The sequence below is a fragment of the Onychomys torridus genome, chromosome 9 (assembly GCF_903995425.1).
Source record: "Onychomys torridus chromosome 9, mOncTor1.1, whole genome shotgun sequence".
Classification (NCBI taxonomy): Eukaryota; Metazoa; Chordata; class Mammalia; order Rodentia; family Cricetidae; genus Onychomys; species Onychomys torridus.
In genome coordinates, this window is record NC_050451.1 from 105,896,471 (window position 1) to 105,921,675 (window position 25,205).

General features: G+C 42.9%; 1 protein-coding gene across 4 annotated transcripts; it reads right to left on the reverse strand.

Moving 5' to 3' along the window:
- Nucleotides 1-3,782: 3,782 nt before the first annotated feature.
- Nucleotides 3,783-23,746, reverse strand: Tgds (TDP-glucose 4,6-dehydratase). Of its 4 annotated transcripts, XM_036199761.1 has the most exons (13): nucleotides 23,604-23,667; nucleotides 21,689-21,751; nucleotides 21,458-21,524; nucleotides 19,949-20,017; nucleotides 19,009-19,099; nucleotides 15,451-15,593; nucleotides 12,476-12,574; nucleotides 11,114-11,173; nucleotides 10,413-10,456; nucleotides 9,462-9,627; nucleotides 8,524-8,582; nucleotides 7,610-7,707; nucleotides 3,783-4,839 (listed from the first exon to the last, which is right to left on the reverse strand). In XM_036199761.1, the coding sequence occupies exons 3-13, from the start codon at nucleotides 21,476-21,478 to the stop codon at nucleotides 4,751-4,753; spliced, it is 939 nt and encodes a 312-aa protein (XP_036055654.1). In that variant the 5' UTR covers nucleotides 21,479-21,524; nucleotides 21,689-21,751; nucleotides 23,604-23,667; the 3' UTR covers nucleotides 3,783-4,750. The 4 variants fall into 4 exon arrangements, 3 of the variants coding, with proteins under 3 accessions (XP_036055654.1, XP_036055652.1, XP_036055653.1); XM_036199759.1 differs by lacking the exon at nucleotides 21,689-21,751 and having other exon boundaries at nucleotides 23,604-23,746; XM_036199760.1 differs by lacking the exons at nucleotides 3,783-4,839; nucleotides 21,689-21,751 and adding an exon at nucleotides 5,816-6,477 and having other exon boundaries at nucleotides 23,604-23,746.
- Nucleotides 23,747-25,205: the final 1,459 nt, after the last annotated feature.

A 25,205-nucleotide genomic window follows, 5' to 3' on the forward strand; every position in this document is an offset into this window, starting at 1 on the left:
GGGAATTAACTAACATAACGGTAGCAGACATTGAATAGGGAGGGGTCCCAGTGACTTAGAACCAAGGGAACACAGAGAACTAGAATTGCTTGATTTCTGAACACTGACTTAACTAAGGGAAAATGATGACAGGGCTTCTGGTTTCCGAATTTAGAATAGAGATGTCACACCCAGAAAACAGTATTTTCCACCACTGTAAACAATCATTTTAAGTTGTCAATTAGAACATGTCTCAACTGTCAATCCGATAAGAATTAAAAGCAATATGTTGTTTGCTTGTTGTTGTTGTTTTTTTAATATTCATTTGGGGGCCCCTGCAGAGGGGAGGGGAGGATATGGAGGGACTGGGAGGTGAACGGAATTGGAGTGCATGATGAGAAATTTCCAAAGATTCACTAAAGGAATTGTGTTAAGTATTAAAAAAAATCATTATGTTTTTGGGTGTGTGTGAGAGTGTTCCAAGAAAGGTTTAAGTGATCCAGGAAGAGGCACCCTAGAAGTGGACGGTAGCATTCCACGGGCTGGAGTATGGACTGGAAGGACAAACGAGCTGTGCACACTTCCTGACTGAAGATGTGAAGTGACCAATGGCTCCATGGTCCCACACTCAGCAGGGGTGCTGTCTGGACCTGAAACAGGCACAAAGCACACCCAAGCACCTGTTTTCACAGAGGGATCCTTTATTATTTAGAAAGAGAGAAAAATTAAAGTGACTGCTTTCTGACTCAGGCAGAAAACAACAGCAAATGACCTTGCAGGTGTAATTTTTAAGAGGCGAAGGGGAGGTCTGTGTTAGAATGGGCTAGAATGCTGTGGTAACAGAGATAGGGGAAGGGGAAGGGGACAAAGGAAAGGAGGAAGGGATATTTGTCTTGGAGGGACCAAGGACCACCTCTGTATAGAGGGGAGACAGATGTGACACATAGGCAAATGGCGGTTTACAAAGGTACAAGGGGAAACCCTGTGTTAGGATGAGGTGTTTCATTTTAATTGTGCATGTCAATTAGTTGAGCCAAAGGAGGATTCTGATTGCTGGACTTTGTTAGTCAGCCTCAGGAGGAGGAAGTGGTCAATCAAATTAAGGGGATAGACCTTGGTGACTGGCTTTAGGAATGCACTCTAGTGGTTTTTAGCAAGGCAGAGGGAATGGGAATGGGCAAGGCCTGCCAGAGCCAGTGGTTCACTCTCGACCATGATGAACTGTACCCTCGGACTGAGAGCCCATACAAACCCTCTGTATTAGTGACTCTTCTGCTGCTGTGATAAAATGTCATGATCAAAGCAACTTAAGGAACAAAAAGCCTATTCTGGCCTCCAGAGGAACAGAGTCCATCATCTCTGGAAGGCAGGAAATGGCAGCAGGGAGCGAGCAGCTGGCTGACCACATCTTATCCACATGGAGGAAGCAGACAGCAAGAAGGAAAGACACAAGGACGATCCCTCGAGGCCTGACCCTGCTGACTTGGTCCTGCAGCAACGCTCCACTTCCTCAAGGCTACATAATCCCCCAGTTACCAAATGGAGCCCAGTGTTGGACGTCACGAGCCTCTGGGGGACCGTTCTCATTCAGAACACCACACCCTTAAGTTGCCTTTGTTGGGTATTTTATACAGCCGTGAAAAAATATACTACCGTACATGATTAGCAGTATAGGAAGCAATATTAGAATTGCTGATTATGAACAGCAAGAAAGGATGAAAGAAAACCTATTCAAAGATAGGAAAGTAGGAGTCTCCTCAAAGAAGCTCTGAAGTGAGGATTAAATGCAAGTCTTTCCAAATAAAACCCATGCAATTATCGAAGAAATCAGGACAGACACAAAGTGTGAGATTCAAGGAAGGGCAGCTGTCCAGTGGTTACGGGAAACCAAAGGGCTCTACCTGGAGTGGGGTTTAGAGGATGATGTGTGCACCAGAGAGGAAGAAGAGAGGCCGGAGAAACTGAGACAGACACAGGACACAGACTCTGTCCTTCAAATCCCTACAGACAGAAATGCCGGGGATGCAGGTGCACCTTTAAGGTGTCAAGGAATGAAAAGAGACTTTCTCCTGGAATAGCTTAGACCAAGAGTTTGAATTCTCCACTTCTCTCCTTGTGTCTTCTGTCTAGTTTGTGATCTGTGTCCCATCTGTCCATCCCTGTTGCCTGTCTGGAACAAAGAGCTTTACGCTGTACTTACTGAGCAGCGTAGGGAATGTGGAGTGGGATGAGGAATAGTTTTCTACAGCAATCTTTGAGTTTTACATAGAAAGAGGTTACTTTACTGAACCCAGAACAGTACTCAAAAACCACACACAGATGTTATCAACCTATGTCCACATGTTGCTTCCAACATTACAGGATATTTGTTCTTTAAGGTTGTTTTTTGGCTACTTTCAGCAAATGGTTAACACAACACATATACATACACTCTACTGGGTCAGGGACATGGAAGAATCCATAGTTTAAGATTAAAGCTATTTACTTAGCTTAGATTCTAAAAGCCAATTACATGGGAAGAGCAAGGCATGGTAACTTGGTCACACTGTTCTCTTAAAGGCAGGTTAAACTTAAATAGGCTGAGTACATAGCAAATTGACAGCACTTGAACACAGTTTTAGAAGATCTCAGGGCATATTAACTTAGTTGCAAGGTCTGGCAAAAGTTGTCTCTTTGAAGGCAGGCGTTATTTCTCAGAAAACAATACTATGACATACAGGTCCAGAAATTCAGAGATGATTCTACTCCCAGGGGCTACAAGTCTATCAGGAAGAGCAAACCCATAAACACACGAATTTGTTGATATGAAAAGACAGACCCTCTATATATGCAGGTAAGGCCATATTAGTCTGTTTCCTGTTGCTGTAGCATAGACTAGCGGTGGCTGGGTAACTTATGTAAAGATCTAAACATCCAAGATTGGGTGACCTCGTCATTCAGGCCTTTGGTAAGGTCCTTGTAGTTGGTCTTTCTTTGCACCACCAGCTCCCAAAAAATGACATGGAGGCTTATTATTAAGTATGAAAGCTTGGCCTTAGCTTAGGCTTATTCCCACCCAGCTCTTAAAACTTAAATTATCCTGTTTATATTAGTATACATTCTGCCCCATGGCTTGTTAACTCTTCTCCATACTCTATGTGCCACTGTCTGTGTCTCAGAGTTCCTCTCTCTCTGTCCAGAAGCCCCGCCTATCTGCCTCTGCCTGGCCATTGTCCATCCAGCTCTTTATTAAACCAATCAGAGGGCAGAGATACCTCTTCACAGTGCACAAAAAGATGATCTCACAACAGAGCCTCGTGAGAGATGTCATCAAAAGTACGGAGCTGGTGAGACGGCTCAGCCGGTAACAGAACTTGTCACCAAGCCTGATGACCTGAATTCAACCCCTGGAACCCTCCAAGGAGAGAACTGACTCCACACCTGTGATGCGGCATGTAGTTTGAATTCTAATTGGTCTTAATAATAAACACCTGAAGTCAGATATAGGGGTAAATGCTGAAAGATTAGAGAAGTAAAGGAGCCAGCCACTAGTGAGACTTACCTCTTCCGAATCCTCAGACCAGAGGGGGTGGGGTGGGCCCTGTCTCCGCCCCCCTTATCACTTCCTGTTTCTTCTTCCCAAGTGCCAGGATTAAAGGTGAGTGCCACCACTGCCTGGTCTCTCTGGTTAACTAGTGGCTGGCTCTGCCCTCTGATCTCCATGCAAGATTTATTTATTAGAGCACAAACAAAATATCACCACAGTGGCATGTGCACCTACACACACATACCACACACACACACACACACACACACACACACACACACACACACACACTGAATAAATCTGAAAAACTGTGTGTGTGTGCAACAGATCTCACAGTGAAGACAGGAAGCCATAAGAGCAGAGGTTGTTGCTGTTACTCTTTTGTAACAATTCATTCTCCTGGAAACTAACCAGGTTTCTGGGAAAGTTACATTAATCCCTACCAAAGGTTGCATCCACCTACTCAGCCTTCTCTTAAAAGTCCCATCACCTCCAGGTCCCACTCTCAGGTGTTAACAGCCATTTAGGCCCCAAATATGTTTTTCTAGCTCTTGAGCCCACCAACTTGATCTACACATTCATATATGTGACTCTTTTTGAGTAAGAGCCCCGACTCCTAAACTTATCCTTCCAGTCCCACATTCTAAGCCTTCAAATACCACCCAAGTCCAGCAACAGCTTTACCACCTGTCATCAATCAGTGAGTTTGTAATCTACAAGTTCTCCAGTCTGTCATCAGCTCTATCTGTTTGCAGGGCTGTGCTTCAGGCCTGAGTGTCAACGGCCTGATTCATGGCAAAGCTTCCTAAGATGAATGCCAGTGGGAGCTCAATCCTGCCATCCTTAGACTCATCTTTCATACTGTTTCCAGAATAAGCTATCAAACATAATTCTATAGTCATTAAAAATGGCAAAAGATCCCATATCAAAGTATCTATGAAATACTGTCAATAGGAAAAACAAAACAAAACAAAAACAAAAACAAAAACAAAAAAACCCTCCAAATAGTATGTCCATGATAATCCCACATTTAGTTTTCACAAATTATGTGGATATGCACCAAACAAGAACATATGTCAAAATATTAACAAGTGATCGTCCAGTGGTAAGATGCCTTTTTTTTTTTACTTAATCTTCAATTTCTGCAACACATGCATATGATCTTTAAAACAAAAAACATGGATCTATACATCTGATTATATTAACTTTAAAAACACTCTTGTTGGCAGGGTAAAGCTGCAAGCATCACTCCATGGCAGACAAAGCACTTCCCAAGCTTGTGCATGTGTTTGGAAAGGCCAGAAGACATGGGCTGTCTTCCTCTATTTCTCTGCCTTAAGAAAACCATAAAAAGGAGAATTAATCACAGATATGAGAGGGCAGGCACCATGAAAGGACACATAGAAGACAGAAACCTATAAACCAAGGAGAGAGGCCTCATACACTAATTCTGACACCTTGATCTTGACCTTAGATTTCTTGCCTCAAGATGATGAGAAAATAAATTTGTTGTTGAAGACACCTATTCAGTGATCTATGTGATGGAAGCCCCTGATAACCAATGTGCACACTCACACATTGTCAGGAGCAGTCCACTAATGCAGGATGGAAATGGAACATCTGAACTGGATGCTTTTCTCACGAGGCTGCCTTCCTGCCTCAGAACCTTGGCCAGCACCGTCTGTCTGTCCACTTTTCCATCCTCTCATCTGCACTGGGATTGCTCTGGCTCTTTCTCTGCAGTCAGGGAAAACAGAGGCACTAAAGGGAAAAGGCACACAGGAACCTCCTGGCATGGGGGGGGGGGGGCATATACAACATGTATTAAACTTCCTAAGTGAGGATCAAATGAGTATTTACTTGTTATAGTTTTGTTATAAAGCAAAGTCTCACTATGTAGTCCCGGCTGCCTCAGCTCTTAAACAGCAGGATTACAGATGGGAACTGCCAAGCACAGCTCTCTTTTTCATTATTTAGTCTTGGAGGCTGTTGCATGTAGGTTATGGTGTGGAGGTCAGAAGACAACTCATGGGAATCAGTTCTGGGGATCAGGTTAGGGCTGTCAGGTGAAGTGGTGAGTGGCCTGACCTCTAAGCCTTCTCTGATCCTTTCTCTTTAAGACAGGTTCTCACTGGTTGGTGGAGATGAAATCTGCATCCATGACAGAGCAACGTCTACCTGTGTCCACCCAATATCAGCTGAGTTACTTTTAAATTACCTTGAAATCTTTAGGGCAAAGAGATTTTAAAGATGCATGATTGTTTTAAAAAAATTTACAACAAATAAAAATATATCACTAAGAAAGCCACAATCTATATTTAATATATTAAAATACACTGATACTTTTATAAATAAAATCACTGTAAACAGTAGATACATGGTCAAATTTCTCATACCAGTTATATATAAATCAACAGCTGATTTCAAAAATGTAAGACATTTACATCTTACCTTTAAGAACCATCTAAATTAATTTTACAAAATTATCAAAAGTTAAAAAGTGTTCAATATGCTTCCATTTTCACATCATCAGGCCTTAAAAATTAGTCAGGACATAAAACCTGGAACTACCAGGTGCTGGCGAAGGCTGGGGAGCCGACAGAGGTCCACCCAGCGTTTCCACCTGCCTCTGTTCTCAGAACTAGGGGCCTCATCCTGCCCACATCCAATGCTTCTGCCGGACCACCATCGGACTTCTGGGAGAAGTTTGCTGAGGGAATCTCCACATGGAATCCTGACCAATACTGAAACTTCTGAAGACACTGCATCTGAATCCAATACCGGAACATCCCTCTCACTCTGAGTGAGAGGCTGGCACTTCATTTAGGCACTTATTTCAGGTCACTTGCTGAGGAAGGATAATGTCCTCTTCTCTGTGACTGGCAATTATAGAAATGGTGGCTGAACTGGAAAGGGTTCTAATGCCTTTTCTGCATTCTTCCAGTTGTGAAAATTCTCTCGGTACCACTCAACTGGCAGGAAAATCAAGACAATGAAAAAGTAAAAACTATGCCTCAATTAAGCAGCATTTCCTGAGTCCCTGCTACATCAGCAGAGTCTCACCTTCAAGCTGACCAGTGGGGCTCATCGCCTGAAAAGCCCTGGGAACAGTAACAAGCTGTTGCCTTCTGTCCAACACAAAGGCAGTCCCTGCAGCACTGACCTGTGGGCAATGCTGAAGCCACTCAGATTTCAGCAATCTCGGGTGAGGCAACAGGCATTTATGCTGCCTTTAAAGCTACTTCACAGAAAGAAGAATTCATCTAAACACGGTGATACAGGATCAGGCAACATGAGATGATGGGTCTCTCTAAGAACAGGTGAGGTCAGTTTATGGTGTGCACTATTAGCTCAAGGCTTTGCACTAAGAAGCCTAAGTCTAGTTAAGAATGGAAGCTACCTTTGCTTTTGGCTTTTCATACTTGAACAAAGTATTTTGTATTTAAAGTTTTGAATCAAGACTTGTTTTTATACATTTGAGCAGATTCTTTCCTACAAACACAATTCCAAATAGATTTTTGTTGATCTGTTTTGTTCCGTCTTTTGAGACAGGGTTTCACTAGGCAGCCCTAGCTAGTCTAAAACTTGTTATGTAAACCAGGCTGGCCTCAAACTCAGAGATCCTCCTGCCTCCACCTCCTGAATGCTGGAATTAAAGGTATGTGCCACCACCCAGGGTCCAAAGAGCTTAACACACACACACACACACACACACACACACACACACACACACACACACACACTGACTCTTCTTTTATTAGTTTTCAATTTTCTTCAGAGCTAAGACCCCGCTGATCTTAACATGGAACACTATTTTGGACCACTGAGAAAGAAGAAAGCTGCCTTTCAAGAAGACACAGGAAAGGAGAACTGAGCACCCAGTATCGGAACTAAGTAAGCATCTGATGAACGGAGACGACTCTGGAGGAGCAGGGAGAAGCGAAGTCCACTCAACTCAAGATGCTCAGGAAATGACGACTGTTAGAAATGAATCGAAGAGCTCGGGCTGCAGCCGGCTCTGCAGACCTCTGGTGTTCTGAAATGAACTACCTTCCTTTCACTGGTCTGCACTGCTCCCCAAATGATCGACTTGTTACGACGTACCTGTTTTCTTTATTCCTTCTTCCCAAGGCACTTTGGGCTTCCATCCTAAACTGTGAATTTTTTCAGACTTCATTGGATATCTCATGTCATTGTGAGGTCTTGCAAAGCAAAGATTTAAGATGACATTATGAATATACATTATTTGCACAACTAAGATACAAAATGTACACACACACATTTATTGTGAACACATGTAGATGAACAGTCTTATTAAATAAGAAACACAGTGGCTGTTCTGTGCCCTGGCCCCAGATAAGTTTATTAGGGTGCACAATATTTTGGGAACACAATACCACCACAAACACACACTTGCACATCTGACTAAGAGAACACACACTTGCAGATCTGACTAAGAGTCAGTGCGCACCCACACATCTTTATCAAAATTCACATTAGAACAAAATCATGCTGGGGACATGATTATTGTGGAAAAATATATAAAATCCATAATTACCAATGCCTTACATTCTCTATAGACTATCCTTTCAATATCTTATTTATGTCAGCCACAGTTTAGGTACAAATGAAGTGTGTGACATATATAAGAAAATAAGCAAATGTGTGACGAATGAATAAATAAATCGCATGGGTACAAATAAATGAGGATTCCTGAGTGCCAAGCCTGGAGCAAGAAGCATTGTCTACAATATAATTAACCCTTAGAACACTTTTGTGAGAAGATAATCACCCAATTTCACAATGGAGAAAATCCCACACGGGGAAAGAGTCAACAGTTTCTTTAAGCCCATGGCTAATAACAGTGCTATCCTTAATCTCTGTAACACTTATAATTAGGAAGAAAAATTTGTCAGAAATTCATGAGTTGAACTTTTTTGGTAAGTTCATGTAGCTTATAGTTTTATAAGCACCTAAAACTTCACCATCTTCTCCAGATGTTCCAACTTGTTACTCACCTGTCATCAACGTAGTCCACCCACCTTTCCGTTTCGGACTCCGAACTGGTCTCTTTGATCTGTCAAAACGAAGCAAGCCTCTGAGCCACATTACAAAATGAGATCACAGACAACAGTGGTATTTAACAGCTGACAGAAGCAAACAAGAAAGGCAACTGCCGCACAACAGGGGAGTGGGGGGGAATGAGGGGGCAGCAAGAACACTTTCGGTCCTTACAACCTGCACTCCACCCAGAGCTCCTCAAGAATGTGTTCTACATAGACCACAGGGACACCCTGAAGGCCATGATGAGCGGTTCACACGAGAGCCTCAGTCACTTCCTGCTTCACCGGAGTTCCTACTCCTTAAGCTGCGGTGCATCTTCTAGCTAGAGGATGCACACTGATCTTCTCTCCCTGAAGAACTAATGCCATGCCACACGAAGACACACAGTACACATGATTATGAACTTACTTTCCCTTCTGTTCATGTCTAAGTTAAGGAAACAGTGAACTATTCAGTGGTAGTTTGCATGAGAAGTTTCCCCTATTGGCTGGTATGTGAATCCCTGGTTCTCCATCGGTGGTACTGCTGGGGGATGTAACAGAAACTTCAGGAAATAGGGCTTTGCCAGAGACTGTATCACGGGGGGCAGGCTTTGAGGTGCTACAGCCTTACCCCACTTCCTGCTCTTTCTTCCGCTTCCTGTGTGTGGATGGATGAAAATGATCTAACCAGCTTCCTACTCTTGCCTCCAAGGTATGTTGCCGGCACCCACCAGCACCACTATGGACACTATCCCTCAAGATCTAAACTGAAATAAACTTTTTCTTTAACTTGCTTGTGGTCATGGTGTTTCATCACAGCAACTAATGCGCATAGTGAGTAAATTCTTCATCATTGCCATGAACTTGGTGACAACTTCACAAAGACCCTCTTAGAGCAGATCCATACGTACCAGCTGTATTAGCTCTTTTGCAAGCTGAACAACTGACATTTCAAAGTTGGTCCCAATGTTATAGATTTCTCCTGGTTCTCCCTTTCTGAGGACAGTGAGAAATGCTTCCACTACATCAGCAGCATAAAGGAAGTTTCTTCTTTGAAGCCCCGATCCATGAATACAGCTAAACGGATTAAATAAAGCAGGGTTAGAAAGGGCAGAGAAGAAGCTCCCAAACCAGACATGAGCAGTGACCAGTGTGATTCCTGAGAAGCCAATTTCCAGAGGCCCTAGAAATCTGTGACTGAAAAATATTAGTTCCCTTAAAATTTCTTCCTCATTCCTTAAATGATACCCAAACTTCTTGAGGATTCTTAATTTAAAAAGTGGAAAATATGGATCCTGAAGAAATATTTGTTAATTTTATACCATAGTTTCATTTTGAAGAATTACCTAAGTTAGGTGGGGTTATACAGGACTATACAGACACCTGAGAAACTAGGCAAGAGGATTCCAAGTTCAAGGCCAGCCTGAGCAATTTCAAAAAGTTAAGAAGTCAACAATAAGGCAATCACAGGGCTGGGGCGGGTGGGGACTACAGCTTGTTATCAGACTGCTTGCCTAGAATGGGCAAGGCCTGTTTTCAAGCCCTAGAACCTAAAATTAATGGAAAAAAGAAAATCTACATTTCTATATTAAATTAACCATTTGGAAATCTAAAATTATACACAGATATGAATTTTATTTTGTAGCTCTAAGTTCCATGGCAGATAATTCCAGAATTTTCCTTAGTAAGTCATGAAGATGCAGTTACCGAAAAACTATCACATTAAATGGAGAAAGCATTCCTAAGTTACCAGAACATTCAAATCCATGGCCTCTGTAAGACCTGATGGCTTTCAAAGATTGCTACTGAATACAATCAGCATAGCAGACAGCATATGAATGCAAAAGTAAAAAGTGACATACCATTTCCTGTCGTGTTGGAGCAAAGATATAAATTTTGGAATAACCTAGAAGAATATTTAAATGTCATTTCAGATTTTGAAAATGACATTACTATGAATTTAAACTCATAAGATTAACCTAAATTCATGACCCTTGGTAAATAAAAGAACTCTAAGGTAGTTTGTGATTTCATAAAAACCCGATGATGAAAAGGTAGGTATAGTGGGAATTCAGAGGAAGCAGTCATGGACACTTTGCAGCCAACATACGCCACCTCTTTGGAGATTTCTTTTATAAAGGCAGGTACCACATATCACTTATCACTCACATATAAGCGCCCACTCAGTAAGTCCAAGCTTATCTTTGCCTAATTAGCTTCTAACTTTTATATTCCATGACATAACTGCAAACCAGTCTTAACTGCTACATTGGGCAGTGCTGGGAGAGCATTATAGTGCTTCAGAACGCAAGAAGACAGTGCCTCTCCACACACATCCTAAAAATGCTGTCTTTTCATTACCTCCCCCAATTTAAAGACAATGGTTAAAGGGCCCAGAGGCACGCCAGCTGGAATGTGTCAAGTTGACACTTAGAGTGAACTCTCCAAACTCTAGTCTGCAGAGCTCGCATGCAACCCCCACAAAGCATGGAATTATGCACACTTACAACAAAAATTAGTGCAGACAAATAACTGCTGGAGATAATTTAGAAATAGAGTTTACCTTTTCTGGATACTGATGTGGTCCGTAAACATTACTGCTTCTGGTGATGACAACTGGAAACTTAGAGTGAACATTCAACATTAGCTAAGGAAAGGGCCCAACAACCAGGGTTAGTTTAAAAACACACAGCTTCATAACACTGGTGTCTACCTGACACACTGTCAGCACAGTGAAGAGCCTGTCTGAGCTCACACTTGTAATCCTGACACCCACGAGGCTAACGCAGGAAAATTTCTAGTTCAAGATCCAGCCTGAGCTATGTAATGAGTTTGTTGTTGTTGTTTTAAGTCAGGCCTGGTGGTGCATGCTTTTAATACTGGAAGTCAGGAGGTAGAGGCAGGAGGATCTCTTTGAGTTTGAAACCAGCATGATCTACATAGTGAATTCCAAGCCATCCAGGACCACATAGTAAGATCATATCTTACAAAAACACAGGAGAGGCTAGGGCTCAGATAAAAGCAGAGGTCCAATAGGAAGAACAGGCTGCCTCTCTGTGGAGACGATGGGAAGATGGACAAAGAGGGCGGCACACAGTCGGGGTAAACACTGAGGCACTCCACATGATCATTTCCAAGATGGCTTCCAGCAGTCTACATTTAATTAGATGGTAAAATGGTAGGCATCAAGTTGACTCTCCACTCAATCAACCTTACAAGTAAAAAGGATCACCACAAAAAGCAAGAGAACACCAAGGAATTTCTTGGCTTGCCTGTCTGACTCAGCCCTAATAACTGATGCCAGTGGGACGCCAAATATCTGGCATTGGAGCTGATAACACTTGTTTTGATCAAACTCCCAGAATAACACTGTCAGAGCCACCAGACATAAGTCTTCAAGTCTACCTCATATGGAGCCAGACTGCTGACTCACACAGCAAAAAGCAACTGTTGGGAAAGGAATCTGTCATCCCTCCACCTTGTAGGATTTCCCATGAGCATCTCGCTAGACCTGTAATGTTCTGTTACTGAAATAAGACTAAATATGTTTCAGGTTAGTGCTTTCATGAGGAACTGAACAGGAGGTGGGTCCTTTGCTGTTCATGCAATGTAAGATTTCAATACTTATACGCCCTTACTAAGTTTTTAAGCTAGGTTTTCTATGCCAAAGCTGACTTAGAATTTTAAAACTTAAGCCCATAGTAAATGGCTCCAGAGTTTTAGAAATCAGGTCTGGTGAGATGGAAAAAGCACTTGCTACCAAGCGTGATGACCTACTCAATGCCTGAACCCACATGGTGGAAGGACGAAAGCGCTTCCATACGATGCCCTCTGACCGCCACACTCATATCATAGAACACACATACATACACTCACTCACACGCACAATAAATATTAACAAACAGTTTCAGAAATCAGCTTTTACCTTGTATCGTTCCCAATAAGACTGTACAAAACACTCAGCGGCTGCTTTAGATGAAGCATAAGGGTTTGTAGGTTGTTTGGGTGATGATTCATCAAACTCCTAGTTTTAAAAGGATACATCTGAATTACATAATCCTTAAGTAGAAAACATATTACAAGGTCTAAGTGTGTGGCTTAAGAGTAGTCTGTGTCAAATTCAAGAGGACCTGGGTTCAGTCCCAGCACATACACACATGAGTGCACATTAATACACACACACACACACACACACACACACACACACACACACACACACCAAAACAAAGTTGAAAACCAACCATACTACTAGTTTGAAATGTCAATCACTGCATCTAAGAAACCATTTCTTGCTCTGGTGGTACACATCTGTAATCCCAGCACTTGGGAGGTGAAGGAATGGAATCAAGAACTGAAACCCCATCTCAAAAATAGGCAAACAAAAGCCCAAAACAACACAGAAACCTCTTGAATTTTAATCATGGAAGAGTAAGTATAAAGTTCTTAAAGTCTAGTGTAGGGGAGAAGATATAGGAAATGCAGTTATTGAATTGGCTGGAGGCCATATTATATCAAACTTATAGTCTCAACTATTTTAAAATATTTTTAAAGATTTATTATTTTTATATATGTGTGTGTACATGAGTTTCTGTGTACCACATATATACAGGAAGCCATGGAAACCACATAAGGGCATTAGATCTCCAGGAACTGGAGTTACACATGATTGTAAGCAACCATATAGGTTCTAGGAGGCAAGCCAGGGTCCTTTGTAGGGGCAATAAAGCCATCTTTCCAGCCTTATATTTATACTTTTGAGACGAAGTGTCACTAAGTTACCCAGGCTAGGTTTTAACTTGGGGACTTCCTGTTTCAGCCTCCTTCAGAGCTCAGATTACGGACCTGTGTCACCAGGTGTGTGCCATAAGGCCTGGCTAAAATTTTTTGCGACTATCTTTGGTGAATAAGCATTGTCTTAGAAAATCTTGGTAGCTGTTGATAATCACTGTGCAACATTCTGAAGCTCATTCTGAAGGCAAAATTGTGTGATGATTTAGTTGTGAAAATGATGGTCAGAATAGCCTATACAATAGAGCTGAACACAAGGCTGGTGGTACCAGGCAAAGCGATAAATGGTAATGGAGCTTGTGCATCATCCCTTGTTTTATGCAATCAGTAAATAACTTAATTCTCCTGAGTGGAAGGACTTGGGACTGGGATGTTAGGACCTTCTCTATGCACCACCCAGACATTGTCCAATGCTTTCTATCAAAACACAAGTCTGAAGATCTTCCAAAGAGTAGAAACCAGCTGCTGGCGAACACCACACCAAATGTCCACACATCAGATGTGTTTGGGAACCCGTTTTAACATGACATACACCAATTTTTGTTTCAAGTCTCATAAAAACATACTTATATAAGGAAATCTGTAGTTTTACTGCGTAACAGTTAGGTGCTTATACACTGACCATGGTAGTGATTTGAAGATTAAAATTTCAGAAATATGAGGAAAAAAAACCGTACTCTTCTCTACCTAATTTAATTTTTGACTGCCATTATTCTCTCAATCTGTACAAGATCAAACAACTACACCAAAATGTTAACTATATTAATTATAAAATTAGATATTAGAAATTATCTAATAACTTTTAGAAGTAAGCATCCAATAACTATTACCTGCACATAGATTTTTTTTTTGAGGCTTCTCTCTGGTACCCTCTTAATTTCAGGGCCACTGTACCTTGCAGTATAGATATTTGTTTATTCTGAGGCTTTTGTTTTCATATCTTGCTTAGGATCAAACCCAGGACTTCACACACACTGAGTAAGTACTTAACACTGAGCGAGACCCTGGCCTGTTCCTCACTTCCCATTGACTCTGAGCTAGAACCTGGCCTGTTCCTCACTTCCCATAGACTCTGAGATTGACCCTGGCCTGTTCCTCACTTCCCATAGACTCTGAGATTGACCCTGGCCTGTTCCTCACTTCCCATAGACACTGAGCTAGACCCTGGCCTGTTCCTCACTTCCTATTGACTCTGAGATTGACCCTGGCCTGTTCCTCACTTCCCATAGACTCTGAGATTGACCCTGGCCTGTTCCTCACTTCCCATAGACTCTGAGATTGACCCTGGCCTGTTCCTCACTTCCCATAGACTCTGAGATTGACCCTGGCCTGTTCCTCACTTCCCATAGACGCTGAGATTGACCCTGGCCTGTTCCTCACTTCCCATAGACACTGAGCTAGACCCTGGCCTGTTCCTCACTTCCTATTGACTCTGAGCTAGACCCTGGCCTGTTCCTCACTTCCCATCAACATAGACATTGACCCTAGCCTGTTACTGACTCCCAACAGAACATGTATTTATAAGAAAGGACCAAGGAAAGGAAACTATGGATTAAAGAATGGTTCTATCTTTTTGTTTAAAAAGTACAATAATTAGGAATGATTTCATATGAAAAGGCCAGGCATAGTGACACATCCCTATAATACCAGCATTCAGGAGACAGAGGCAGGAAGACTGTGAGGTTAAGTAACACAGGGAATTCCAGGCCAGCCTGAGCTACACAGTGAGACCCTGTCTTCAAAATATCAACAAAGAAGAACAGATTCCAGTTCCAACAACAATTTTGCAGCATTCTAACATGTTTTCCCACCCAGAGGAGAAGGTGAGCAGGGTATGCTACAGCCCTGCAATGACATCATCATGTTTCATGACTGAGACTAAAGTGAGCCCTGCTGCTGTTGCGGAACTGCCAGATCCTGAGTCACTCTGCACCATGCTAACCGTCCCTCACGTGAAGTGGTATCCCTTGATGGAAACAAAGGAGAAGGCAGTCACATTTTGGAGGGTGACACAATGCCTGTGATTAGAGCACAGGAAAAGCCCAGAACTTGAACAGACAGACTTCTACACGGGTACACAGTAAGTAAGCAGAATATGCTTTCTAAGCTTACCTGATCAAGACTGCCTCCATATACTTCATCTGTGCTGACGTAAATAAATTTTTCCACTCTGGCTTCATAAGCAGTATTTACCAAAACATGAGTGCCATAAACATTGACATATGTAAATTCAAAGGCACGGACAAATGAAAGATCTAAAAAGGACAGGAGAAAACCACAATAATTCCACTCATGGGACAACACAAATACCAAAAAACTGACTCAGGTTTTAAGAGTGCTTCCTTCCCATTACTTACCACATCTGCAATAGGTTTAAGAAATAACAAAATACAGGTTGATACATAGTTAGTTTCATGTAATCCAAGCTAGCCTCAAACTTACAATGTAGCTGAGCACAACACTGAACTTTTATTTTTAATTAGTTACTATGTGTGAGTATATGTATGTATGGGTGTGTGTGTGTGTGTGTGTGTGTGTGTGTGTGTGTGTGTGTGTGTATACCACACCCTAACTGTTGAGCCATTCTCTCCTTCTACCATGTTTTTGCAGAGGACCCAGGTTTGATTCCCAGCACCCATAGGGTAACTAAAAACTGTCTTAACTCTAGTTCTAGGGGACCTGATGCCTGTTCTGACTTCCAAGGCTCCTGCGTACATGTGGGGCACTGCTGGAAGACCCCGCTACTTAAGGTTGCAGTTCACCATGTCCAGACAGCTCTCTGAGCTTGCCTATCTGGATAGTGCCTCCAGGCCCAGATGCCTGACTTTATTTGGAAGCTGTCCCTGAGCTTGAGTGCCTGACTTACCTTGTGTGACCTCTGACACAGTTCCTTGCAGAACTTTCCCCTTGCTGCCCAAATGATAACTAGTGTTGTGCTCCAGCCGTAGGTTAGGACCGTGCTGCTAATGCAAATCAGGTGGTGCCCCAGCTGCTGTCCCCATCCTCTGTATTCCCCTCACCCTGAAATATAGTTGAGCTGTTCACTGAAGCTGGCTTCTGGAAGGCTATTTTCCTTGTACTCACAGCTGGACAAAGCCCCGCAGGTCGCCTCTGCTTCCTTTGTCCTCATGGACTAGTGGCCAATGGACCATGAGGACAAGGGAGGCCCCAGTGCACACGCATTCACTCGGGAGCATACACTTAAAATAAATTTTTAAAAAATAAGAAAAGATATTTTGTAGGTGAGGCTAAACAGATGGAGGAACATACTTCTGCACACTAGGAATGAGTCTACAACAGTGTTTGTTCTCAACCCTCCTAAGGCTGTGACCCTTTAATACAGGTCATGCTGTGGAACCCCCAACCACAAAATTATTTTCACTGCTACTTCATAACTGTAATTTGCTACTGTTATGAATTATAATGTAAATGTCTGATATGTGACCCCTGTGAAAGGGTCATTTGATTACTGAAGGGTTCACAACCCACAGGTTGGGACCCACTGGTCTACAACAATGTATTCAAGCCCAAAGGAAGAAAATCTGGGGTTGTGTAGCCAAACTGATAAGCATTTATCTGCTAATCCAGACCTATGAGCTGAACTTCTCCCCCTAAAATTTATGCTGATGCCTACTCCCATAGTACATCAGAGTGTGATTATGTCTGGAGACAGGTTTCCAGAGGTGATTCAGTCAAAATGAACCCCTTAAGATGAACACTAATCCAGATGTGTACCCTCACAAGGACAAAATCTGGACCCAAAACTGAGTGAGAGCCTGAACACAAGAGGAAAAGCCACCATGTGAGGCCATAGGAAAGGCAGAGCACGCTGGGAAACCTTGAAGATAAGCATGGAACATCCTGCTTCACCAGATTAGGGCAGTGTCAAGGGCCACCAGGTTATGCCAAAGAGGACTCAGGAAGCCACCAGAACTAATTCTCATTTTCTTACCAAAATATCTCTCATTACGATACTTCAATATGAAAAAGGTAATAGGCTTTTCTTTAAATGGGCAAATGATTTCAACAGTATTTTATAAAAGAAATTTAAATTCTCAAAACATAAAAACACATGATCTCACTAGAAATATGGAAAAATATAAACTAGACTCTCCTACAAATGGTAGTCTATCTGCCACACGGCGCTGAATTTGGGGAACTGGCGATCTTCTGACAAGAGTCAGCGAGACTTCTCTGCAAACTGTTTGCTGCAGCCCGTCCATTATTCAGGACCCTGCACAGACATCAGACAGACGGTATACATCCAACTACCCAGCATTTCACACATGGAAACTGACAAGAAGTGCTATAAAAATCTACATGTCTGTGTACACGTGTGAGTGTGTGCACAAGCCCACACATAGTAGAAGACTTTAAAATAGCCCAAACAAAGATAAAACTTTTAGGGCTAAATATTAGTCATCAAAACCTCAGAGAAGAGCGGAGGGAAGCACGTTTGCGCTTGCAGGAAGCAGGAGAAGCAGCGGCCTCTGCCAGCCAGCTCTGCAGCAATGCTGGCTCCTGCTATGTGAGGGCAGCACGGCGCCACGTGACTGCTACTTATTTAACTGAACTCCCAATTCTTCCGAATGTGTGTTGTACTTCCCGGGGAAAGGGCTACTGAATTATTAGCTCAGCATCTCAAATGCACGAAGTGGTACAGATCATGTTAACGGGTATACTGCCACTTGTGGATGTTATTCTAAGATGCATGTGGTTATGCTGTGGTGCATTTGCTTAATGATGCAAAGATGTACTGCAGTCTTTTATTTTGCATTTGTTTAACTCTGTGAAGCTCTGTGACTATGCCTGTCTAAAACACTGGATAGTCTAACAAAGAGCTGAATGGCCAATAGCAAGGCAGGAGAAAGGATAGGAGGGGCTGGCAGGCAGAGAGAATAAATAGAAGGAGAAATCTGGGAGAAAAAGAAGAAAGAGCTAGAGAACAAGAAGAGGAGGATGCTAGGGCCCAGCTACCCAACCACACAGCCAGCCATGGAGTAAGAGAGAAAGTAAGATTACAGAAGTAAGAAGAGGAAAAGGCAACAGGTAGATGGGATAATTTAAGTTAAGAAAAGCTGGCTAGAAACAAGCCAAGCTAAAGCCGGGCATTTATAATTAAGACTAACCCTCTGTCTATGATTTACTTTTTAGGTGAGTGGTGGGCCTCCCAAAAGAGCTAAGGAACAAAAACAAATACATTATGGCATTCCAACATGGGGCTGTAGAAAGCTACAGCTACTCAAGAAGAACATGAAACAAAATTGAAGCTCATCTTATTCCTTCCTTTCAGAAATAACCATCAGTCTGAATTTGATTCAACTCGAAACTTTTTAAAGCCATTTTTAATGTCCCATTTCAATACACATGAATTAAAAAGTGATCTGTGGAAAGCCCGATTATCGGGGCTGGGAGTGTGGTTCCATCAAGAAAGTGAGTGCCATTCCACCAGGCAGGAGGGCTGAGCGGGTTCCCAGAGCCCCTGTTAGAAACAAATAAAGGGAAACAGACCTTGACTCCATGGGGACAAGCGCTGTTTTGGCACAGCGGGTGAACCCTCTTCCAAAGACTGTGTCACATTCCTGCTTATTCATCCCCGTTCCTGGACTTTGAATCTATTCACTCGGGAAAGAAGAGGCTAGTCATAACTGCAGCATAAACAGTGCTTACCTACATGCGTCTGTGCAGCAAAATGCAGGACTATATCTATGTTCTCCACCTCAAACAGCAGCTTCACAAAGTGGGAGTCGCAAATGTCACCCTGCAGGGAGAGGCAAACATGGGCAGGTGAGGCTTCAGGAACACTCGCATCCACAATGACCGGGTGGACCTTAGCAGCCTTCCATTTCTCACCCCTGAATTCAACAAAAGATGTCTTGAAGTCAACCAAGCAGCCAGGCAAGTATAACAACAATGTGGTTCAGCAGCCAGGCAAGTATAATAACAATGTGGTTCTTCAGCATCTTAAAACATATGGATTTAATTCGCAATATTCTTGCAAATATGTCAAGCAACAATTTTGTTGAATACCAACTTCTGTTAAATACTGTGCTGACTTCTACCACACACTTGTAAAGCTAAGCTCACAAGGAAATATTTTAGCATTAAAAAAATAAAACCAGGCTGGAGAGATGGCTCAGCGATTAAGAGTACTGGTTGCTCTTCCAGAGGACCTGAGTTCAATTCCCAGCAACCAAAAGGTGGCTCACAGCCATCTATAATGAGATCTGGTATCTTCTTCTGGCCCGAAGGCATACATAATAAATAAACAAATCCTAAAAAGAAAGAAACCTTTCAAAGAGCTACACTAAAATACATGTAAAACAAGCATAACTGGAATAATACTGGGAAGTGTGTTTTATCATCACTAACTAAAATTATAGTACTCTGATGCTTGTATGCATTTTTAATTCACATATCTTGTCAACTACTCATAGATTTGCCATGGTACCAAAACTCATATGCAGTTTTGTATGTGATATCAATCTAAAAGTAGAACTCTCTATATCCTGTAGTATCCTGGAAATTATCCGATCTTTAACATGTTAGTAGCACAAAGCATTATGGTTTCTGCATGACTAAAGAGGCATTGTCAACAAAGCTTCCATACCTGTATAAATTTGTAGTTTTGTTTGTTAGAAATAGGTTCCAGATTCTTCAAGCTTGCACAGTAATCCAGCTTAAAACAAGAGAATATGGTGGGGGAGGAAACAACACACAAAGCAAGATCAGCTCTTTCAATAACAAGTTGGTTTAGTTTGAAGGTCATAAATGTTAAAACACCGATACAAGAACATATCTTCTAAAAAGGCTTCCTGTATTTTATACCTTTAAAGTTTCTGACATCCTAAAAGTAAAAACAGGTCACTGTTAATTTTCAGAAGAACTAACTCCAAGAGAAATGCTATTACAAATCTCTCTTTAAAAGTGTTCCTGCTCAAGATCCCCTTCAGCACTGGTGGTTAAAAACTAAAAACATTTAGTTCTTGACAGAAAAGGAACTATCGATTGAAGATAAAGAATCACCTGCTTTATACATTTCTAATTCATTACACCTCTTCTTCTAACATGGTAAATCAGTGCACACATTTTAAAAAAGCTGGTGGGGGCTGGAGAGATGGCTCTGAAGTTAAGAGCACTGGCTGCCACTCCAGAGTTTGGTTCCTACCACCTATGGTGGCTCACAACTGTCTATAACGCCACTTCTAGAGTTCCAGATCCAACAGCTCTGGCCTCTGAGGGCAGCTGCACTCATGTGCACATATGCAGACATATACACCTACCTATTCATAATTTACTGTTTTTTATTTTCATTTATGTATTTTAAGACAGCGTCTCACTATGTACCCTTGAACCCACAGAGATCCACCTGCCTCTGCTGGTTGTGGTATTGCACACCTGGAGGATTTGCTAAAGAGGCAGATGTGGGAGAATTGGAAGTTTGAGGGCAGCCTGAGCTCTACTTTAAAGCAGGACAGATGGCTCGGTAGATAAAGGTACTTGTCACCACACCTGGTCCTGAGAGCCACATAGTGAAGGAAAGAACTGACCCTCACAAGTGGTCTTATGGTCTCTCTACATGTAAGCTATAACTCATGTGCCCCTGCCTCCAAATAAATAAGTGAAATGAAAATGAATTCTGTTCACCTGTTCATATAACATTAAGACAGAAAAAAATATGCCAACAGTTAACGACTATTCTTTGCCAGTACACTCTACCATTGTATTTTATGAAATTAAAACCATTTGTATCTTTTGTTTAAGCTAAAAAAATCATATTCTTCAGGGAGACTTCAACCATGACTACAAAACTGTCCAAGACTCAATTAATTTCACTGGTTTTTGGTTATTTGTTTGTAGACAGGATCTCATGTGTTCCTAGGCTGGCCTTGAACTTGCTACATGGTTCAAGGATGACCCTGAAGTTCTAATTCTCCTGCCTCTACATCCCTAGGTCCCCATTATAGGCAAGGGCCACTGCAACTGGTTTTAATTCTGTTCCAATGCTAGTACTCTTTAGTTCTCTGGCATTAGTCTTAAAGCTCCCTAGCACTTTTTAATGATGAAGCCAGAAGGAGGTCTAATGATAGTACACGAAGCTCATTTTCATAGCACTTACCTTGTCAAGGTTTATGATCATATAGTTGGGATAGTCTTCTACTAAGGAGACAATCACATGGGACGCACTACAAAGAGAAAAGAACTTTGTGAGTGACAAACATTTACCTCCTTAGACCCTTCAAAAGTTTTCCTAAGCTGTGGAGTGGTAGGAAAATATCAAGATAACATTACACTTTTCCAAGACAAAAGCAATGATGTAACACACCACACATACACACTTTTAACCCACCTTCTCAATAGAATCTATAAACAAACTCTCACATCCTCCTTGTGACATGTATAACTTTCTGGCCTGGAGAATAAAGAAAAAGCCAGTTTAACCAAATGATGCTGCCCATGAATGCTGTGAGTGTGAGCATGAAAAATGTAAGATCTAGTCAGAGCAAGTACACTTAGGGTCCAATATGCCTTTTCAGGAGCTGCAACATAATTATACAGATATTACTTAAGCATAAACAAACACTGTCATTTGCCTCTGTTTATACTGACTTCTGCAACTGCTCTCTTGGTATTAGAAGTTGGCTGTGTAAGCCTGAAATCTTGGGAGGGTCCTGGATTGAACGAAGGCTTCCTGGGCTAATAGTAGTTGACACCATCTTGAAGTTTGGTACTGACAGTGCTTCCTGGGTTCAGTGGACAGACCCTGATATGGAGTTATCTCAGTAAAATGAGCTGCCAGATATTTTTAAACATTTGCACTTTGGGTTCTCAGGCATAATGGCAAGTGCTGACCAAGTGCGAAGAGGACATTTATACTTGGAGGCTGTTTTCCTCACTTTCTAGGACATTCTTGTGGACCAGGCCTTCCCATATCCACACTCCTGTTCATTAAGTGAAACGTGGCTTCCCGGGACCCTCAGCAAAGTGACTGCTGGATTTAAAAGGTCCACTGCATGTGCACGCAGTGATCGAGAATCTCTGTATCTTCATGCTGGAGGCACTGTGTTCCAAGAGGGTGGAAGAGTTTCCTGTGTATTACTCATGTATTCATCCACTCAACTATTATTGCAGACCTTCATGATACGGGCCAGACCTTCCTTTCTGCGGGTGCTTCATGAACACCGGTCTGCCCTCACAGCTTATACTCTAGAAAAGGGACAAGGCCATAACAAGTAAACACAAACAATGCTATTTCAGGTCAGGTGGTCGGGTAAGGACTCTGAGGTTGATATGTGGGTAAATTAACACCTGAACTGAATAGTGCACATGGCCTAAGAAAAGAACGAAGACAAATGTCTCAAGTCAGGAAGGGGCACTGGCCTATTGTGCTCTAGGAACCGTGTGTGCGTGTGTGTGTGTGTGTGTGTGTGTGTGTGTGTGTGTGTGTGTGTGTGTGTGTGTAAAACACAGAAAAGCAAGAGATTAGGTTGCAAAGCAGGGCTTGAGCACTTGGGTCTTCTAGATCTGATAAAGATTTTGGACTTTATTACAAGTCTCACAGAAACCACAAGTATAAAATACTATGTGGCAGCAGCATCTCACTTCCTTCAAAACAGTGACATCTGCGTGAGGAACAGGCTTTAAGGAGTCTAAAGAAAACTCAGGGAGATCAGCCCGGGGAGGCATAGAAGCAGTGCTCTAAGCAAAAGAACGCAGTATCAGGCCTAACACAGTCGGGGGACAGTGTTTGTGAGAAGTCCAATTAAGGATAACACAAGAAAAAGGGCAGCTCATGGAACGTGGGGACGAGCCTCGCACAAGTGGCTTATAATAGAGGATTTGTAAACGTGTTCTTAAAGAAAACAATTGAGTGCCATCACGATCCCACATCGTGTCGAGACGTGCTTTTGGACGTGCTGGTGGGAGGCTTGGCAGAGAGCGCCTGAAGAAAATGCACAGAGTTCAGCGTGTGCACCTCAAAAAGTGACAGGTGGTGAACACCTCAGGCACGCAGGAGGAGGACACTGCCACAGCGCTCCCGAGTTCCTCTTTCTGCGGGACAGGCTCAAGACGTGGCAGTTTCAAAGCAACCTATTTTTGCTGGCCCCAAAGTGAGGGAAACTGGGCGGGTGGTCCGGGCCGCGCCGTAAGACCCTCCCCACATGGCATCCTCAAAGCCGTGGACCCCCGTGCAAAGACGGGGAGAGCCGCGGGGAAAGGCTGGGTTTGCGGGGAGAAAGCCAGCCGCCAGCACCGTTACCTACATGAATCCAGCACCCCCGGTCACCAGGACCCGCTTCGCGTAGCTGCCAGGAGGACCAGGGGCGTCCTCCCGGCCAGACGCCGACATTCCAGCTCAGCAGCGCCAGCGCCGTAGAGCGCGGAACCTGGAGACCCCCGGGAAGTAGCGTCACGACGTTTTGCGACACGTCCCCGCCCCCGACACGTTAAAAGGAAGTCCGCGGCAGCTTCCGGGTTTTCCCAGACAGCGGCCCGAGGGGCGGGGCCGGGACCGGGACCGGCAGTGGCACTGCGCAGGCGCAGGCTCTAAGCATGTACCAACCAGCGGTGAACTTGGGGTCACTGGGGAGCTGGGTCTGGAACAGTCTCCAGGCAAGCGTAACCCGCATGGGTTACTTCTAGAGATACTTGGACGTTCGGAGTTATGAATGGATGTCTTCATTTTTGTACTTCAGCTATATCCGTAGACTAACACCCCCTGAGCAGAAACCTGGGGAATGTATGCAGTATGGGACTGGGAAGTTGCATTGCAAAATTATGTTTTACTGTTAACCTTATCACAGACTGTGAGGGCTACTTGAAGTCATAGTAAAGATGTTTCGTAGCTTCCCCTGCTATATCTTCCTCTCTTCTCTCCTTGGCTCACTCTGCTCCATCATGGTCCTCCTCACTCTATTACCTGGCTGCTCCTGCCCTGGCCTAGATGTCCTTTCATCGAGTGTCTGCTAGCGTTTACCCATACTCCTTCAGCTCTCAGTTTGAGTGCCAGCCCATTGCAGTCTTTCCTTGACTCAATTTAAACAGCAATGGACACCCGAACCGTGCAGAACCATTTATTTCTCTCTTTCTTAGTGTTCATCAACATATAGGTCAATGATATAATTGCTCACTGTCTCTGCTCTGTGGAGGTAAGGCCTTGCATTTATCTGGGACCAGATCTATCAGAACAAACATTCATCAACAAGTAGCTTCATGACGAAATTGCTCATTGCCCCTGGTACATTAGAACTGTTCTGATATAGTCTGCTTGCTCTACATGAATTCTGAGGCCCTCCCAATTGGGAATGGTTGGCAGCTGTATTCTTCCAAGTGAACAAGGGCATCAAAAGGCTGTCTTTGGTGTAAGAACGGCATTACTCATCAAGAAGAAAAACGCAAGACGCAAAGTGCTGACAGTAGTCAAAGCCGGTGTTCTGCTTTTCCTTCAGGAACAACCCGACCCTGTTCTTGGCATATCAATAATACCATTAAAAGTTTAGACAAGCTAAATTTATTTTAGTAAACAATGAAAAACGAGGCAACACTCAGGAAGAAAGGTTCAGAGAGCACCACCATGCCACATAGGCAGTCAGTATGTACGGAAAAAGATGAGGGGCAGGTATGGCCCAGTGGTTAAGAGCACACACTGCTCTTTCAGAAGAGCCAGGTTGGATTCCCAGCACCAACATGTTCACTAACAACCATCTGTTACTCCAGCTCCAGGGTAGTGGAAGCCCTGTTCTGGCCTCCATGGGCACTGTACCCTTATGGCACATAAATTATCATGTAAGCAAAATTCCTGTACAAAAATAGATTTTTTTTTAATAAAAAGGTAATGTTTAGGAAAGACTTAACAGGTGATAGAT

What these genes read in the sequence shown, in the direction of transcription:
- Tgds (XM_036199759.1), bottom strand. Translation starts at nt 23,689, where the DNA reads ATGTCGGCGTCTGGCCGGGAGGACGCCCCTGGTCCTCCTGGCAGCTAC. An exon ending in TGCTGCACAGACGCATGTAG is followed by an intron (nt 15,594 to 19,008) that starts GTAAGCACTGTT and finishes TGTCCTTTTTAG; the next exon opens with ATCTTTCATTTGTCCGTGCC. An exon ending in CTTATTGGGAACGATACAAG is followed by an intron (nt 11,174 to 12,475) that starts GTAAAAGCTGAT and finishes GTTCACTCTAAG; the next exon opens with TTTCCAGTTGTCATCACCAG.